The sequence below is a fragment of the Cyprinodon tularosa genome, unplaced genomic scaffold (assembly GCF_016077235.1).
Source record: "Cyprinodon tularosa strain WSP-4 unplaced genomic scaffold, ASM1607723v1 ctg11, whole genome shotgun sequence".
In the NCBI taxonomy this organism is placed as follows: Eukaryota; Metazoa; Chordata; class Actinopteri; order Cyprinodontiformes; family Cyprinodontidae; genus Cyprinodon; species Cyprinodon tularosa.
The window spans coordinates 535,795-556,203 of NW_024037893.1; the positions used below are offsets into that span (position 1 = coordinate 535,795).

At 38.0% G+C, this 20,409-nt stretch overlaps 1 protein-coding gene across 1 annotated transcript; it reads right to left on the bottom strand.

Moving 5' to 3' along the window:
• Positions 1-11,936: 11,936 nt before the first annotated feature.
• cyldb (cylindromatosis (turban tumor syndrome), b) lies at positions 11,937-19,887 on the bottom strand. Its single transcript, XM_038294764.1, has 14 exons — positions 19,728-19,887; positions 18,963-19,441; positions 17,937-18,066; positions 16,528-16,775; positions 16,269-16,437; positions 15,235-15,367; positions 15,025-15,129; positions 14,829-14,908; positions 13,970-14,036; positions 13,752-13,884; positions 13,559-13,667; positions 13,358-13,476; positions 13,065-13,269; positions 11,937-12,804 (listed from the first exon to the last, which is right to left on the bottom strand). Exons 1-14 carry the CDS (start codon positions 19,738-19,740, stop codon positions 12,593-12,595), a joined length of 2,202 nt encoding a protein of 733 aa, XP_038150692.1. The 5' UTR covers positions 19,741-19,887; the 3' UTR covers positions 11,937-12,592.
• Positions 19,888-20,409: the final 522 nt, after the last annotated feature.

The window sequence follows — 20,409 nt, forward strand, 5'->3', positions numbered from 1 at the left end:
TTTCAATATTAAACTTTCTAGTTTCCACACTCTGCTTTCTGAACATGTCCATCTCAAGGCAACTGACTCTGGTCAGGCCTTAAAACAAATGTTTGTTGCCTATGCAAAGGTAATATGTAAATAGTTCTGAGTAAATATATTTTCTAAAACAAAAAGCAACCCACAGGTTGAATACCTCAGCTCCAGTGGATTTAAAATGGTCAGTTATTTAAGATCTTAATACAGTTGGGGGAAAAAAATATGTTACTCAGCCTCTGATTGTGAAAAAGTTCTTATTACTTAGACAAGAGAGGTATATATGTTTTTTTTATCACAGAGATATTAAGCAATTCTTTCCAAATAATGTGGAAAATAATTATATGATCGAGAACAAAAGTTAATCTAAATACCTTGCAGCAAACCTCTGTTGGAAAAGACAAACCAGATGAAGGCCTATAATTAGCATCAGCCCAGCATCTAAAAAGCAATCCCACCGCATAACCCCCACCAAACTTTATATTTGGCACAATGCAGTCAGAAAAGAACCTCTCTCCTGGCAACTGCCAAACCCAGACACGTCCATCAAGTTGTTCAGATGCAAAACCAGGATTCATTATTCCTGAGAACATGTCTTGTCTCCATTGTTATGGAGTCCTGTGGTGGGTGGCTTTAAACAACTGCAGTTGCTCAACCATGGATACTCTTTACATGAAGCTCTCTCTACGTACTGTACTTGAGCTAATCTGAAGGCCTCATGTAGTGTGGAGGTGTGTAGTGATTGACTCTGTAGAGAGAGGGTGACCTCTTCACACTATGTGCTTCAGTATCTGCTGACCACGCCTCATCAGTTTATGTGCCCTACCACTTGGTGGCTGAATTGCTGCTGTTCTCAGCCACATAATAAAAAAATAAAAAAAACGTCAATTTTTTTATTGTTTGCTGACGGTTGACGGTGAAATATTTAGGAGCATAGAAATTAAGCTTAAGTGTAAACTTAATCTGGAAGACTGATTAACCTCACCTGGATCCCCTGCTGGAGTCCTACATCCAAACCGAGCAAATCAAATTGCAAGTTCTCCTTCAAGCGTCATTCCTGACATTCCTCTTGCTCATCAGCAGTTTCTCTGCCCACCTCCATCCCTTCTCATCCCCAAGAAGTGAATCTTGGGACAGGCTCCGTCCCATTCATCCTGGGCTTATTCCACCATCAGCATCAGGACACCGGGTGGAAGACTTATCCTCTCTCCTCTAAATCCATCGAACTGATCACCCATCAGCTCTGAACACAAAGTTTTCAGTCAGTTCTGTCTGAACTGACAGAACTGGCCGTGCAAAAGAAGATATATATATATTATTCATGTCAATAAACTCTTCTAATTACAACTTCACTCTGTGAGTCTCTCCAGGTTTAAATGTAATGACCAGGTTTGTAGCACATGTGGCATCCTATCACTGTTCCATGGTGGAACAGTCTGCATAGTTAGGTGACTGATTTTATATACTTGTCACCATGGAAGTGATTGGAACACCTGATTCCAATATTTTTTATGGGTGAGAAAATACATTTGTTAATAAAGTCTATATATAATAGCTGATAAGACCATCACAACACAATAGGGGTAACAGAACAATAAAATGATCCACTACAGTTACATTTGTTAAGCTAAACTACAGCAAATTAAGAAATAAAAACACATTAAATCCTACATACAAATCAAAAGCTGGAAACGGACAACAACCTTAATGTAAGAAATGTGAAAATTCTCAATTTCTAGGAGCAACTGTTGGTGCAGTCCAATTAGCTCTGAACACGAGTTACTGACTCAACACACTACACTTTTTACACTTTTTTTAAGAGTAATATTTTTTTATAGTACAAGTTCTGGCTGATCACATCTAGTTACTTTGTTAAATGGTGAACAAACGTGTCTTACCCTGAACTTCATGGTGTCTCAACCTCACAGAATCTGTTTTAAATGGATGTGTGGATCACCTGCAGATGAGTAGTTAAGACTGCAGATGTTTCGCCCTTTTTTTAAGTCTGTGTTGAGGGAGTCGACGGGGTTTTGGGAGAAGTGTCTGCTCTGTCGAAAAGGGGCCCAGATACATTTTTTTACTTTTAACTTACATAATGCTATTCCCTCATCAAATTCAGACACAAAGTGGTATTTTGCTTGATTCATGTCTCTCTGAATAATGCTCATTAGCTCTGCTGCTGAGCAAAGCAAGCAGTAAGCATTCTGAGCGCACACTGTGCGCTCACACCCCTTCGCTCAAAACCTGTCTGGTGTGAACTCAAAGGCAGGTCTTTTTAGTCTAATCAAAGGAATTCTTGGAAATACTGCCTGTAAATCACTAAAACTGCACCTACAGTTGCAGAGATTACAAAACCAAATGGCAGGATTTAAGAAAAAAAACATCAGACTGTAATACAATTAACAATTAGCTGTTCTTTATTAATTTTTACATTAACTGAATAATTTTAAAACATTTTTATATTCCTAAGCTGCTTAATTACCTGTCAATTTTTTTTTTAATTGCAGGATATTTTCTTCCAGCTACAATGAAGTAATGCAACACTTTCCTTGGTCTACCAAAGCAGATGTTTCGGTATGGATCCACATGAGAACAGACGTAATTTGTCTTAAAGGTTTTGCGGAGAATTTTTGTGAATTTTTGAAATGATCCGCCCTCTCCACTTAAAAAAAGAATGCATATATGCAACCCTGTATCCGGTTCCGAAAGGGAACGCCTTTTAAATGCATTCGATAGCATGCACAAGCCCATTTCTTCTCGTGCACCCTCTGTTTAAAAGTTTAAAAGCACGTAGGACGGAATATGTAAACATCACCAGAATGATTGACAATTAGGAGGACCACTTATTTTAATGATCCACCCGGAAAAAAAACCAATGATAGCTGAGCAAGCAGGAATAAGGCCAAGCATGCACAGAGACATCGTTGAGTGAACCAGAGATGTGGTCAGGCACCCAAGAAAAGGAGTAAATCAGGAGCACAGGTGGCAAAGTAGAGTGTCAGAGTTGTTCAGATCATAAAAAGTTTTGACTTTATCATCTGGCGAATTGTAAAGTGCCTTGAGATGACGTGTTGTGAATTGGCGCTGTATATATAAACTGAACTGAATTGAGCACACCAGGCAAATTACTAGTGTTGCGCCGATACCGATACCAGTATTGAGCGGGGCCCCAATCCAGCACTAAAATGTTGATATAGGACCAATTCTGTTTACTATGTATATGCTCCAATCGGTAGAGTTATTAGACAGCATGGGATTCAGTTCCACTGTTATGCTGATCAGTGACGGTACTCAGCTATATCAGTCTAAAAATCCAGATTAAACTAACCCATTACATAAATTACAGGCATGTCTTGAAGTTTTACTATTGGTTCCTAGAATTTCTAAAAATAGAATGGGAGGCAGATCTTTTAGTTATCAGGCTCCTCTCCTGTGGAACCAACTACCAGTTTAGTCCGTGAGGCAGACACCCTCTTTACTTTAAGGGTAGGCTTAAAACCACCCTTTTTGATAAAGCTTATAGTTAGAGTGGCTCAGGTTATCCTTAGCTATCTCTATAGTCATGCTGCTATAGGTTTAGACTTCTGGAAGACATAGGGACCCCTATTCATCATTCTGCTTGATTCTATCTCTATTCTTCCACTCTGCAGAATCTGTTGTTAAATCTCTCTCTGCTTTTTCTCATAGTAGCTTCTTCTGGTCTGTTCCTGTTTGGCTGTGACACCATCCTGGAGAGAAATATCAGCTGTGCTGCTGCCATCAACACCTTTGTTTATAGATGTTGGAGATCGGCCTGTTTTTCAGTGTAGTCCTGTTTCTCTGACTGTGACTGGCTGGATGTGCTCTCTTCATCCTCTGACATGGGAGCTGGCTAGGAGCTCATCTGCCTGGTTGTGTGTTTCCTGGACAGGGCCGCCTTTTACAGCTGCTTTTTGTATCTCTGATTCTGTCTCCTTAAACCCCAGTCGGCCTCAGCAGATGGCCGCTCACACTGAGCCTGGTTCTGCTGGAGGTTTCTTCCTGTTAAAGGGGAGTTTTTCCTCTCCACTGTCGCTACAAGTATGCTTAGTGTGAGGGATTGCATCCGAGTCAATGAGTCGATGCAATCAACTGGTTTTCCTTAGATAAAACTTTGAATCAATTTGACTGTATGATCTGGTGAACTGTAAAATGTGTTGTGAATTGGCACTATATAAATAAACAGAATTGAACTGAATTGAATATCGGTATCAGCGAGTACCAACAAATAGGGCACCGATACCATGTTGAGAGCCAAAAGTTTATTCAACTATTGTCACCCATTCCAGGTAGACAATAAAAAGTTCTACTGGATTCACTTTGTATTAGTCCTTTTCCTGCTTCATAAAGGTAGGCAGCAGCTTGACAAAGCCATGATGGCAAATATTTTACATCCAAGTAGTATGCAGCTCTTCAAATACACACATACATGCATGAATTTCAAACAGATGGTATTAGTATGGTATCGGCCAATCCTGCACAGCCAGGTATCGATATCGGGGCCAAAAAATGGCATCGGCGCAACACTACAAATTATACCATTAACAGATATTTACGTTAGAGTGTCAGCTTCAGGGAGCACCTGCTTTAACCTTGCTGTTCCCCAACTGTAAACTTTCTCTAAATCAGGGAGGGGTAATGTGAGGCAGAGCAAAATGATTCCAGATCAAAGTGAAGATTTAGCTAGTATGTAAATTGATGAAAATTTGTTATTTAACTGTGAGATGTGTGAGGTCACAGACTATGTTGAGCCTTGAGATGTGGTGTCAAGGTCATGCTTTGAAAGGGTTTTTCTTTGAGGTTGGAAGAAAACAACTAGCATTTATTACAAAATATTTCCCACATAAGGTATTATTTCATTATGTATTTGCCCATAGGTGCTTTTGAAGGGCTTAAATAAAACCTTTTACTATGTCAGTAGTAGAATTTGATAAAGCTTGATAAACTGCAGACCTGTGTTAAGTGTATTTGCTGATGTCTTTGCTAATGTAAATGGCGAGAAGAGAAGAGCCACATGTGGCTCAATAGTCACATGAAAGGGACACATCTTAAAGATGAAAGACACTGATCCCTGAAGGCCACTGCTGATAAACTCCTAGAGACGAGAGGCAAAGTCCTGTTTCCTTTCCTTTCAAATCTGTTTTTGCTCCGTTGTGACAGTTTAGACAGGGGTGTTTTTTTAAATAAAAATTTTGGATATAAAGAGGGGATTGGGATAGCAAGGGAGGATTCAAATGCTGTACATGTTTGACACATTTTTTTCTTTGCATGAAAGAGCTATTCAGTAAGAGAAGCATGTTGCATTCGATTCTTTCATCACTAAAGAAACTACTGTTTGGATGGACATATTATTACAAAGCATGTTGAAGCGCAAAGTCCTGAGGGCCAAAAGAGCAGGTGAGGTTTTACTGGAGTAACGTAGCATGTATCAAAGAAAGTAGAACGCAGTTTAAGAGATGAGTTGCAGATGGGAAGAGTGGTTTAAATAGCTACAGCAGAAAGCATAAGACATATTGAATAATGAGATTTAAAGACTTGTATATAAATAATTCATGAAAAAAATCTATTCAAGACCCATGGATCCTATTTCTTCACAAAGACTTACAAGATCATAAAAAGAATTGCAAGACCCTGATTATTTGCAGCAAAATATCCCTTTCTCTGACTTTCCAGTCTGGTGGTTCAGTCACCAGGGGGGCTTAGAGCTTTAAACCACTCTGTCTCCATGGATCTGTTGTTGTAAGCTCATTTGTTGTCTGTTTATGTTTGTATAAACAGGGTTTTGGGTAAAATTCTTCATTTCATTGCCTTGTTGTCTCAGCTTCCTTTCCTTGCTATGGCTAAAGTACATTCATCTAATTTTGTGAAAATGGAGAACTTTTCATATGATGCTACTTTGTTAATCACAATACCTGCACCCATGACATTTACCAGGATCTACATCCTATTTATGCAATGACTCACATTACATGAGCGTGAATAACGTGGAGACTGACACAATAGTTTACCCATCAGACACATGTAAAGAGTAAGAGGACAAAAATCCATATTTGTAGAATAGGATAATGAGCTGATAGCTGTGCTATTAGCCTACAAACTAAAAACTTTACGTCTTCTCATAATTCGTCAAATATCAACAAGATAACCATTTGTTTCATGTTAGATGATGCCAAGATTGAGCTGTTTGTTGAGAATGACATGAGGAACATTTGGAGAAATTTCAGTTCAGGGAGTTTCTAAACCTTCAGTCAGAGCTCTATGCCAACTGTAAAGCAAGGCGGTGGCAGAATCATGGAATTGGTCCAATTTCCTGCCTAAGATACTGGTACATCACACAAATGTTTGATACCGAAGGAGAATTGCCCTCAAACTCTTAACAGAAAAATAATATCTAGACCAAACATACATAGCAAATCTTCCTGGGAAGTTGGTTAACATGAATCTCCTGGAATCACATATTCCTCAAACCTGTTAAAAAATGTGGTTTATGCTTAAATGCTGTGCTCCTGTTTAAGACTGGTTTAAATTTGACCATGGATCAGATGAGAATTTTATTGATGACCGCAGATGCTTTGTGTCATCATTGTTGCTCTATATTTCCAAGGACATAAATATCACCAGAAAACATGCATAGACTTATTAGTTAGTTACTTTTTTAAATTATTACTGAAGTTAATATTGGCATTGTCATTCCAAGCTGAAGTAAAAAATGCAGTTATCCATATGAACTTGAAAATATATGAGATTCATCACAGTATGATTGAATATAAACCTCCTTACACAACTGTAGTGTATAATACCGTGAGGAAAATAAATATTTGAACACCCTGCTATTTTGCAGTTCTCCCACTTAAAAATCATGGAGGGGCCTGAAATCCTCATTGTAGGTGCATGTCCACTGTGAGAGACATAATAAAAAATAAATAAATCCAGAAACCACAATATATTTTTTTAAAGTATTTACTTGTATGATATAGCTGCAAATAAGTATTTGAACACCTGAGAAAATCAATGTAAATATATCGTACAGTAGCCTTTGTTTGCAATTACAGAGGTCAAAGGTTTTCTGTTTTTTTTTAGCAGGTTTCCATGCACTGCAGGAGGGATTTTGGCCCACTCCTCCTTGCAGATTTTCTCTAGATCAGTCAAATTTCTGGGCTTTTACTTAGAAACACAGAATTTGAGCTCCCTCCAAAGATTCTCTATCACAGTAGGTTTAGGTCTGGAGACTGGCTAGGCCACGTCAGAAACTTAATATGTTTCTTACAGAGACACTCCTTGTTTATCATGTCTGTATGCTGTGGGTCATTGTCATTTTCGAAGACCCAGCCTCGATCCATCTTCAGTGCTCTGAGGTAAGGGGGTTCTTCCCCAAAATCTGGTAATACATGGCCCCAATCATCCTTTCCTTAATACAGTGCAGTCACCCTGTACCGTGTGCAGAAAAACACCCTCAAAGCACAATACTACCACCCCCATGCTTCGCAGTAGGGATGGTGTTCTTGGGATAGTACTCATCATTCTTCTTCCTCCATTCACGTTTAGTAGAATCATGACCAAAAAGTTCTATTTTGGTCTCATCTGAGCACATGACTTTCTCCCATGACTCCTCTGGATCATCCAAATGGTCATTGGCGAACTTAAGGCAGGCCTTGACATGTGCTGGGGGAACCTTCTGTGCTATACATGATTTCAAACCATGATGTCTTAGTGCATTACCAACAGTAACCTTGGAAACGATGGTCCCAGCTCTTTTTAGGTCATTGACCAGCTCCTCCTGTGTAGTTCTGGGCTGAGACTGAGACCCCACGAGGTTTGATCTTGCATGGAGCCCGAGGGAGATTACAGTCATGTTTAGCCTCTTTCCTTTTCTAATGATTGCTCCAACAGTGGATCTTTTTACACCAAGCTGCTCAGTAATTTCCTGATGCACTTTCCAGCCTTGTGGATGTGTACAATTTTGTCTCTAGTATCTTTGGGCAGCTCTTTGCTCTTGGCCATGTTAGTAGTTGGATTCTTACTGATTGTATGGAGTGGATAGGTGTCTTTATGCAGCTAACAACCTCAAACAGTTGCATCTAATTTAGGATAATAAATGGAGTGTAGGTGGACATTTTGAAGGTAGATTAACAAGTCTTTGAAGGTCAGAGTTCTAGCTGTTAGAGCTGTGTGGAGGAGTGGGCCAAAATCCCTCCTGCAGAGTGTACAAATCTGGTGAAAAACTACAGGAAACGTTTGACCTCTGTTGCAAACAAAGGCTATTGTTCCACATATTAACATAAAATTTCTCATGTGTTCAAATACTTATTTGCAGCCTTATCATACAAATAAATAGTTAGAAAATATCTTATATTGTGATTTCTGGACATGCACCTATGATGACAATTTCAGACCCCTCCATGATTTCTAAGTGGCAGTACTTGCAAAACAGCAGGGTGTTCCAATACTTATTTTCCTCGGTTAGTAAAAAATAATCATGGATGTTAAGGGCTAACACACAAAAAAAAAAAAACGAAACAAAAAAAATATTTAATTTTACCAGAGAATTCTAAATTAAGAGAGTTAAACACATAGTCATGGGCCATTGTTGCATCAAAGCTAAACAGAAAAATCTTTTGGCAATAAAAGGTGTTTTATTCTGGAATCAGAATGAACAGATGGAGCTCATTCAGGATCTTATTTGGGAAAAATGTAAAATAATGTATCATCTCAATCCATGGCTCTCCACCACTCTAAATACATTCTATCTTGGAGTTATAAAACAAAATTTGGACGCTTTTGCTATTTTAAGCTACACTCAATATAATTCCAGAGCAACAAGATCTGATTAGGTTGTTGGAATCCTCATTACAGAACGAATGAATCAGTTGATTTCATTCTCTTCCAGAGAAAATACACATTAGATTGGTAAAATTAGCTCCTTAAGCTTAATCTGATGTAGAATTTATAAGCTGAATTGAAAACATCTGTTTGCAAAATCTGGGATGTTAACAACCATATGACAGACTTTAACTGATTTTCTTTATCAAAATACCTTGGACATTTGCCAAAACTGAGAAAAGACAATAAAGTGATCTTCCAACACACAATCAAGGCATCCAAGGTTGAGATCCATAGACATCCTATGTTAATATCGTATACCATTTTTTAACGAGGTCCTATTGAGAGAAAGTCAAAATATTTTGTTAATTTGAATTAATAACATGAACCTAATCTGTAAATAATTGCTTTTAAGAGTAGTTTTTGGCTGAAAATTTTCAAGCTGTGTTAAAAACCAGAGGAGGTGCAGATAAGTGTCACTTTTAATTTTCTGGTTCATGGTTTCATAACATTTTTACAATGAGTGAGTAATAAAAGGTTCCTTTTTACTTTTCACTGGTTACGTTAAAAACAAGATACAAAAATCAGTGGCTTGGATTTTAACAGAAATAAAAAACAATAATAACCTGAATTCTATTCTACTCTTTATTCAAATAGCAGTACAGCTGATTAAGTTTTTCTTCTCTGTTGATTTATGGGAGTCTAAATGTCTCCCAAACCAAAAGGAAATATTCCTTTTCATCAGCTTCTTGCAGCTGTTGTGCTTCCTCTCACATCTTTGAGTCTTTCTGCCCAGTAGTACTGAAGGATGTTGTCAGTGCACACTTGAGTATAAACACATTCCCTGATTTAAACAAACAAAAATAATTATTATAAACAGATTATTTAGCTTCAAATTTAAAGGTCGACTTTGGCCAGCTGGCCCATTTCATTCACCAACCATTTAAGCGCTGCACAATCTCAGTCAGCCTTGATTTTAACAACATTTTTGAAGTAAATATAAGCACTTTTTTATTAATCATTTAAAAAAATTATACAGGGTTTTATTAAACATGCCAGTGAATTTAAATGAAGATAATGGTAATTATCTTAAAACTGGATTAACTATGTTAATATGTTTACTAAAACCGGAATTCTTTCTATTCTATTCTACTTTAGATCTAATTATAGCCCTCCTCTCAAAGTCCAAAACAACCAGTCCAGAAGGGCAAACCAAACATCCCTCTCTACAGCAACATTCTCCACCTCAGGGAATCCCAAGGCGTTCCCAGATCAGAGGAAATCTGCATTTCCTTCAGGGACTTTCAGGTTTTCCCAAGGGTCTCATTCCCCTGGGATCTCTTCTATGAATAACTGCTTTTAATGTGAAGAAACACTGAGCTAATGTAACTTTTCACATTGCAGCCTGAACCAAATTCTGGTACTTATTCTACAGTTTTAGTGGATTTTGAGTGTTTCAGATGTGACACTTGCTCTATTCTTTCTAGTAGTTCATTCTACTTCAGTTCTTTGTTTTTAATTGTTTTGATGATGCAAAAGACTGAAAACCACCCTTCTTTCAGAGACTTTGGTTGAAAGACTCACTTTTAATCACATCCTTACCTTAAAATTACCATCTGATCCAGATCTTCCTTATCTACTTGGACAATACGCTGGATGAAGCTGTGAGAAAGTATCTGTGTGACATCAAAGTGCTCATAATAATACATGGTAAATACTGTTGTGCTTTATAGATTATATACCCTTCCATTAAAGACAGAAAAAAACTCAACTGCTAATTAATTAATGACTTCTGAACCTGTAAACAGGTATGTTTGTGTACCTTTTGTGAGCAAGGTAGTTTGTTTTTTAAGAATTTTCTTAAAAGACCATTTGAATTGAGAAAGCTTCCTGGAGAGGTGGCGAAACGTCTTCAAATCTTGAAAACCAAGTCCAGTGGATATTTTTTGAATTTTTACGGAATTTTCTTAAAACAAAATCAAAATCAATGCATTATTTTACTGGATTAACGTTTAGTAAATTTTATTTATTACATATTTTTTATTTTGCATTATTAGAATTTCTAGTGTGAAATTATCGTTTTCTTTAATAGTAGGGTAAGTGAACTTTCAAGCACAATTGTATGACAGCCGAGCACAAAAAGGTTATGTTTTGTCACCCTCTAGTGGGGATTTGGAAACAGTGCAAAAATATTTTTATTTTGGGATCTGAATTAAAACGGATATTATTGCCTTTTGCTGTCGTTACTGCTCTCTGTTTAAAATACTGAGTTTCATATTTTGTATGCTTACAACAATAAACCAATTTTCTGTGCAAAAAATGTATGTAATGCAAATTCAATTCAAAGCAATTGTTATCTTAAATAGAGAGTAAGAATTTTTTTTAAATATCCATAATGCCCAATAGATTTGACATTTCGACAACTAATTTACTGTACTGACTTTCTTCTTTACTCGTTTCAATACTAAAAACAATGACATGAGAACTACAACCAGGAGAGGACAATAGCAAGGCAGGGGTTGAGGTCATTGGCATCCCAGAGAACAACAGCTTCTTAGCTTCCCTTCATGTTCGGTTATTCTGGTGAAGATTTTCAGTCAATTAGGTCAAAGTTTTTCCAAAAAATGTAAAAAACAAAAAAACAAAAAAAAACCCCAAAACACTGCACTTTGTTTTAGAAGTTTGAAGCAATTTTGCTTTCCATCCATTGAAACTTTTTCAATGCAAGATGTCTGGATTAGCGTTTTGTTTGGCTACTCTATAAAGCCTGGAATTCAACGCTAATCTCAACGATAATCCAGACATCTTGAATTGAAAAAAGTTCCTGGATGGGAAGCAAAACGTAAAATTTCCAAACTTGGAAAACAAAGTCCAGTGTTTTTTTTCTTTTCTTTTTTGGAATGAGCATGTTCTGACGCTAAAAGCAGACTCTTTAGATTAACTTTGAAACTTTTTACATTAAATTTCAGTCAAATAAATACTAATGTATTACTTGTTAACATGCAATAAATGTATTTGTAAGCTATGACTTAAACCAACATTATTAACACCCCTTATAGGATTTTGTATAAACGACAAACAGGTTAACTGCAGTAGTTTTTACATTTTAATAAGAAATATATATAAGATTAGGTGCAACAATAGAAGCAGCAGCCAGCACAGTAGTCTTCATGTTGCAACATCATGAATTGCAATCAGAACCACAGTTTTGTATGAATAGCGTTTGACTGTGGCTCAGTGGGAATGGTGAACAGCCCATGATTTCTAACTTGCACTAATACACATCAAAGCTCTTAACCCAGATCTGCGTATGTGTGTGAGTTGGGGAGAGTGGCTCTGGCATAAAGCGCTTGGACTGGTCCAAGTGAACAAAAATCATTACATAAATTCAGTCCATATAAAAGATGTCATCCAAGTCCTTGAGGAGCCTAAAAGAAAAAAAGTTTTTTTTTTCTTTTCTGATAAGAAGCATAACCTAAAAATAGAGTGTATATATAAATACACACATAAAATATCTTTTTTTTCAAATATAATTTCCATTCTGCAGCTTTATGAGCCGACTGTGTCTCACACAAATCGGCATCAGCTAAGAGTATGACCTTTCAAATTGCTCAATCTTAACTGCATTTCTACCATTTTAGGTAAAGTTCAAACCATCCATGTCAGTGCCTGCTGTCTGGATGCAATAAAGTGCATAGAAGTGGATTAGGGCGTTGTTGTGGAACACCAAGTCCTTGTGCTAAACAAGTGTAGGGTCGTTTCCTGTCTTCGAAACCGATGTTTCTGGGCTGTGATATAGAAACATGTAGGAGTCGCAAAGAAGTCGGCGGACCAGCTCTGGAGCAAGAGCTGGGTTGGCCCGGGTCAACTCCTCCTCTGGTTGGCTGAGGAAGTCACCCAGCTCTGGACAAGCCCGGACCTCAGGAATGTTGTAACCATTCTGATCATCGCCTGCAAGAGGAGAATGGCCTTAAGATTAGAATAGAGATCACCTTCAAGTGAGATAAACAGGGCAGCTGAAAGACGTCAGAGTTTCTCTCAACTTGTTCTTTATCTGTTTCGGTCAAGGTTGAGTTAAAGCGAAAATACACTAGTCAAGAGGAATGCCTCCAAACCAAAAGCTTATCCCCGTGCAAACAAAATAAACTTTCTTTCGAGGATATTTTTGCAAGGTAAAAAAGAAAAAAAAGAGAGAAAAAAGCTAAGTTTACCATATCTGTCTGCCATGGAGTCAAAAAAGAGCCATGAGTGAGAATCAGAGCCATATTTGACGAAGGACACATAGTGGCTGGTTTGAATGCAAAGCACACCAAACAACTGCATAGTGTGCCTCTGCAAAGGGACATCAGCAGCTACACCTTCAGGTAAAGCTAGCGCCCTGGGAGAGTGGCTGCACCGGGATCGATGGGTGTGCACCTTAAGAAGATATCAAGAGTTAAACATTTCACACTGCAAGCCTAGTCGGTGGATTATTTTTTGTTTTTTCACTTGTTTCCAGGCCTACCTGAGTGTTACAGGTACTGCAGTACTGTTTGATTTTTCCTGGTTGAAGTTTGCTATCTGGTAAACACTGAAGACACTCAAACTTAGCCAGCTGTCCACAGATAAAACATTCCCTTGGAGCTGTGAAAGATTAAATCATCTGTAAGCATATTGCATATTTCCAAAATGAATGCATTGCATTGGTTAAGGATAAGTGCCTTACAGTTGTACAGGAGATCTGTGATGTCCAGCTCGGTGGTGGGAAGGATGTGAGAAAACATCTTAAACTTTTTTCCACACCTTGGCATCTGGATTATGAGACAAGATGGCATCTAAGGGAGAGAATAGAAAAGTTTTTTTTTCATATTAATTTATATATAGAAAGAAAGTTTAAGTCTTAAGAAATTTGGGCTTACAGTTTCGAATTTGATGTCACTTGACATGCAGGATGTGTCCAGCAGCAATTGGACGGTGGGCGTCTGTCCCATCTGCTCCTTTTCAAGAAAGATCTGAAGGGTGTAGGCTCCCTGAGACGTTCCTCCTGCTGATCTATGGAGACGCAGATGTTCAGAAACGTAAATATTTGTCTCAAAGTTTGATGTATGAAAGCAACACACTGGTTGTACGGATCTACCTGAGCTTAAGCAGAGGCTCGATGCAGAGCACCTTCTGAAAGAGCACTGTAATGAACTCCTCAGCATCTATGTTGGGGGAAAGCAAAGCAAACCGTTAAGATTGAAGCACCAGTTTAGACTTCATTAAACTGACTTTTAAAAGTATTAAAGTGTTCCCACAATTTAATACACCATGCAGTGCATAACTGACTCAGAAGAAATGGTTTTAGGATTGTTTTTCAAAGAAATAAACACTGCAAAACGCAGTGTTTATTTCAATTTAGCCCTGAGGAGTAAAGACTTTTTTTTTAGATACATTTCTTCAGACTTTAGGCAAATAAAACAAAACAGTTTGCCAATTATATTCAGAATAGCTCAAGATTTTGTGAATTTGACCGATTTCTTAAGGACTGCAGGCTGGATTTGGTTCTGAACTTTTGCAAGACCATTCTAAACATAGTTTGACTGAACTACACAATTACAGCTTTCTGGCTTTGTGTTTAGTGTCATTGATCTTTTGGGAGATGAATCTCTTCCCAATCTTGAACCTTTTTGCAGCCTCCAGCAGGTTTTCTTCCTGTTTATAACTCCACCATCTTCCTAGCAACTCGTAACTAGCTGCCATTTTATTGCTAAAAAAAAAGAAATCCCACAGCATCCCACTACCGCCACCATGTTCCACGTTGGGGGTAAAGCGTTTACGTTTGATGTACAGTGTTTGTTTTCCAACACTCACAGCATTTTCCAGTGTGTTTAATTTAAGGGTGTTGGAGTAAATATGTTCCACACTTTTCATATTTGCTTTTGAAAATATGCTTGAAAACTCCCTAAAATTACCTCTGCAACGAACCATATCTACTGCAGTAAAATGGCACATACCTTTTTCATTTTTGCTGAAGGTTTCGCATCCGAGTTTTTTACGAAAGTTCATCACAATCTCCGCTGGCACAAAGCCTTGTCTGCATTGAAGAAATACTTTAGACCAAAGTAGGTAAAAAACAAGTGGAAAATTTGTACCAAAAGTAGGAAGGAATCTAAAGAAGAAAATGATAAGCACTGTTAAAATCTATGTTACCTGCGTAGGCGATTGACTATTGATTTTAGAATGCAGGTTATTGGTTGCTCGTTGTCAGCAGGCTTGTTGCAGATGGCATCCACAGTTACAGATGAACTAAACAAACTGAGAAAATTTTTTTACATGTGTGTGAAATTTGGTTAGTAATCTTCAGTTAAAAAACAACAAAGTATGGGCTTCATAAGAAGGGTAAGGTTGCAAAGATTTTACCTGAAGAGAGTAGCATCCAGGTAACAAGAGTTTATATGACCCTGAATACCCTTCATTTTCCCCACAAATCGTGACACTGCCTCTGATTCGGGGACAGGTGGAGTATTTTCCTCCAAATCTTCATGCAGAGGAACTAAAAAGAGAGAAACATAGAAATTAAAGTTTGGATATCACCATTGCTGTCCACAAAGATATCTGAACGGGCACCAACCAGGAAATATGTGCCAGTTCCCAAATAAACACATTTAAACATCATTTCAAAATTCCAGTTGACAAGTTAAATGTGTTCTGGTTAAAGTGAAGTGTAGGGGAGACACGTTAGGACAGAAAACATAACAGCTGTGAAGCATGGTGGCAGTAGCTTTAAAATGAGGGTATATTTGACTGTTCTGGTACATAGCATAACATAACTTATGAGAAATTATAATGACTGAGAAACAACTTGCTCACCAAAAAAACATGACTCATTTACATACAGCTGTAAAGCAACTGACAGGTTGCACCCTCCACAAGACCTTTAAGAAAACAATTTTCACAATAGCGGCACCCTGAGAAGCTGTTCACTCTGCATTCCAGCTGCACTCCTTGCAGCCGTTCTTACATTCCATAGCATAAAGTACATTTTATTAGGAAACCTGTTTTCCAGTAATTCTTTTGAAGAAAGCGCAAAGAGAGAACACATTTAAATCACTTTGTCGTAACCCTGACAACACGCATCGCTCTTCAATATCAATATAGCAGGGTCTAGTATTGGGAAATACGATCCTGCCATGTTGAGAGCAAATGCGTGGAACTTGTAAAGATACTGCAGTGAAAGCTGTTTTTGTGACTGAGAATCCATTGGTGCTGACAACAAAAAGACTGAATGCATGTGGAGTAATTATTCCAATTTCTATTGTATTGTACAGCAACACTGCAGTTTTTCTTCTTAAATCTTTAGATTTAACAATAATTCATTGGTTTAAAACTGTGATGCGTATAAAGAAATGTGTAATTTCAGTCGTATTTGCACAATTTCAAGAAAAGCAACAAACCTGAAGGAACTTCTGTAGTTTTGAAAGTCTCTGTTACTGGGGAGGAACTGACAAACCTGCTGTCAGGGCTACACTTTTTGATGGGAACAAACAAAGCGCTGTTGCCCTTGCAGGTGAAGTACCTCCGTTCTTTGTACACCCCATCAGAGAAGCCTTTCACTTCAATGTCCTGAAACCGCAAAATGGTAAAATAAACATAATCATCAGTCTTATCAAAAAAAAGAGCAGCACGTTTATTAAAATTTGAAACCCTCCTTACCAGTTCAATTCCAGCCCATGTATCCGTCTTGCCCTCCGGGATCCCCATCCACCGGATCACTCCATACACTGTGATCCCTTGGTTGTTAACGACTTCCACCAAGGATCCCACCTCCAGAGGTCCAGGGGATGGGCTCGGGGTCTGGTAGTTAATGATGCTTTGCTCCGATTGTTTTTCTCTGATTCGTCTTGGGCTTGTCCCAACATTTGGCATGGAGCTTATGCGCATCATCATTTTCTTACCAGGACCTTTAGACAGAGAGGCGGATGTGTGAGTCGGAAGAGTAAAAGAGTCAGATTACATTTTTATCTGTCGGACTCATGACTTGGCAACTCAACAGTCAACCGGCCTCTAATTGCTCCTCTATGCTCCAACAGCTCCTTAAGACTATCATACTTTATCTCAAAAACCACAAACTTTATTTTTTTAAATGCTCATTTTATTTGACAGGCCTAGACATATTAACAGAACAGCTGTATTTCTATATACCATAAACATATGTATTACACAAAAATAAAATGAGAGGATTTTTTTCTTAGCCCACAAGATACTCAACAACGGGATATCACTACTCATTTAATGAAAACACGACAATTGTGGGTTGTTGTTTTTTTTTAAGTTGGCAGAACAGCAACGGAATTTTATGCAAGTTTGTAAATAAGATGAAGTGGTATGAAGTGGACGAAAAAGGACACCATTGCTTCCCTGGTCTCACCGAAGAAAGGCCCAACTCTGTAACTTCTGTTAGGAAACTCTTTTCAGGGTTTATATCTTGTATTCTCTCTGTAAATGTTAATCAGTATTGGTTGACAGCCATGTGTCGGTAGACTCACAGTGGAGCTACACCTAATTCATTTTCAGTTGATGGTCTGAGTATTTTTCTTTGAGATCATTAAAGTTTATGAAAGCTTAATAATCAGACCTTGATTTAAAGTTTTCCCTCTCTAGGACCCTTCTTTAGCTTTCATAATTCTCTTTTTTTCAACCAAATTCTTCCATAATATTGGGGCTTTCAACAAAACAGTTATACTATTGAAGGTGAAAGAAAGCTGCTAAATTATATTGCAGTAGTGCATGACAAAATGTTGAGAAAAGATCAAGGGGTGTGAATACTTTTCTAAGAAACTGTATGTACACAGCTAGAAGGAAGGTATGTAGATAGTTTCATATGTACCATCTGCAAAAAATGTAAGAGCATGTGACATATCTACTGTCTCACATTCCAGAGGAACAGAACCAGTCTTTCTGGTTGTATTAACAACCTCTTTGTCGGCATCTTCTTGCAACTCACTGGTGCTAGATTAAATTGTAATCATTTTAGAGCTGGGGTCATTTTTTCCATCAGGTTGATTATCAAAACAAAATGTTATATTTCATAGTATTCCAGTATCATCAGAATTTGAACTTACTGCCAGTTTTGATATCTCTATAGTGCAGTCCGAGGGGGGCAGCATGTGATGGGATCACCTGGATGATGTCTGCAGCAGTGAAAATGGGCAGGGGGGCAACTTTCTTGGACAATAAATTATTTTCGTTTTCCTTTAACATGAAACAGACAAAAGCAGCTATTTAGCAAATCACTTTAAGTGCACAGATCTGAGGAAAATGATTGCACAGAATATTATTCGGCAAATAATATTTTGTTTCTTAGCTACTAAAAAAAAAAAAATCACTTGACATGCTCATCAGAGGCGTAGCGAAAAATGTTTTATAAGGGTGGCCAGGCAATAACCAATGTATACTAAGGGGAGGCCGGAAGTTGATAGGCAGAACCTCAGGGTCAATCTACACTGTTCCAACAGGAACAAGCACAATGTCCATATTTCTAAATAAAGACTAACTATAGTTTTGCTAACTTTGCTAACAAATAGATGCATATATTTAAAAATTGATAAAAGGTATAGTAGATAAAATCTACATAAAATCTGGGGCGAACATCTTTTCCATCGTCATTACTTACCTACTTTTATCAATATCATTCTACATTAAATTGATATTTACAAGTACTAATATCTACATAAATTGATAATTTAATAGGTTTTTATTAAAATTGTTATTTATAGTATCTATGATTTCACTGAAGACTCTTAGATGACTTGCAGAGACACATAATTTTCTCTTTACTGCATATAACACAAAATCTAGTTCTGAAAGAGCATGAATTCTGTACTAATCTTCTCTAATGTTGGTATATTGATGTGCATAATTAACAACCATGTTTTTGTTGTCAGGAAATTGTTAATATATATAAAATTAAAATGTTTTTAATATTTTACTTGAGAGAGAAAAAATGGTAGCGGTGGCCAATGATTGGTTAAGGGTGGCCGTGGCCCCCCATCTAGCTCCGCCCCTGATGCTCATCATTTAAATGAGTGCATTCGAAATATGAATTGCACACATTCTGAATTCATTTTGCAAAAAAAATAAAAACTCACCAGAAATTCCACCTCAAAGCCAAGCATGCTCAGGTCTTCTTTTTTATCCTTCTTTCCTATTTGCATCAGGTTCTTCACCACACCTGGCAGGTTGCCACTCTTGTGCCTCATCACCACCAGGTCGCCCTGAGACAGCTCGCAGATGGCTGCGAACAGCTGAGGGTTGCACAGCAGCTCCAGGCGTTTACTGGGGCTGGAGATGTAGAGCAGCAGCTGGGCCTGGTGTCGGGTCAGAGGGTAGGTGTCCTCCTCCTTCACCAAGCCCCCGCTCTTAGGACTCCCCGCGATGGAGCCGCAGCCGTACATGAGCCCCATCAGCTCCCCGCGCCCAGTGTCCGACTCCACGCGGCCGATACAGCCGCGACAGAAACCTTTCCTCGACTTCCCACGGAGGACAATGAAGAACCTGTCTTTGCTCACTGCTTTGGTCTCCATGCTGCTCCGGCTGATTCCCCCCTCACTGATAAAGAAGGTGGAATCTAGTAGAGAGTGTAGAAAACAAGTGGAAATAAAGCAAAGATAAAACTTGCATTACATCATTGTCTTTCTCGATAAAATCCAATAACCCTGCATTATTTTACAACTCATCTAATTACACAATGCTCACACGGAAATAGCCAATTCACTTTAATTTAAACCTTTAATATTTCCTTCATACCAACAAGATCTATGTTGATCACAGCATATAGTAAACATTATCAAAAAAAAAGTAACAACAACAAAAACAGCTCAGTCTTTAGTATTAATTTAACAAATTGTACTTACTTCCAGTCTGCATTCGTCGGGATTAGTTCAGCGCTCCAAACTAAATGATCACAATGACAGGTGAGTGCGGACTTCCTCCTGACTTCTAACAGCGGAGGTGGTGAAACTCTTGTTAAGGATGACTTGCATGTGAACAATAACGCCTCCAGTCAGGACTCAGCTGCTCCACCCACTGTTGTTATCTTATTAGGAAAAAAAATAGTCTTCCTCTGAGGCACCTGACAGAGGAGAACACGCAGCGATAACGTTCAACCATAGATATCCGCTGAATGTGGCCTGACAAGGATTGATTTCCTCGTCACTGCTGCTGCAGACTTGTTGGTTACTGGAGATGGTTACTGAAGTTAGATCTGATACTCATCAGTTTAATGTATGTGCAGATAGGCTGTAGTAATTTCGGCATGGCGTTTAGAAAAATATAAACTCATTCAATCTTTCTTCTTTTATTTTATTTTTTACAGCCTACAAAAAAGATAAAGGAATATGGAAGAGAATTTGGGGTCTTACATGTATGGGGTTCTTGTGGTGCCAAAATATATTTATGCATCAATGTATGTTAAAAAAAAAATTCTCTGAGATTTAAAAAAAAAGAGATAGCACCAATGTAATCAAAACTGGTATTACAAAAACATGAAGTTATCCATAAAAAAAAAATCAGAAATACTCCATAAAACATACAATC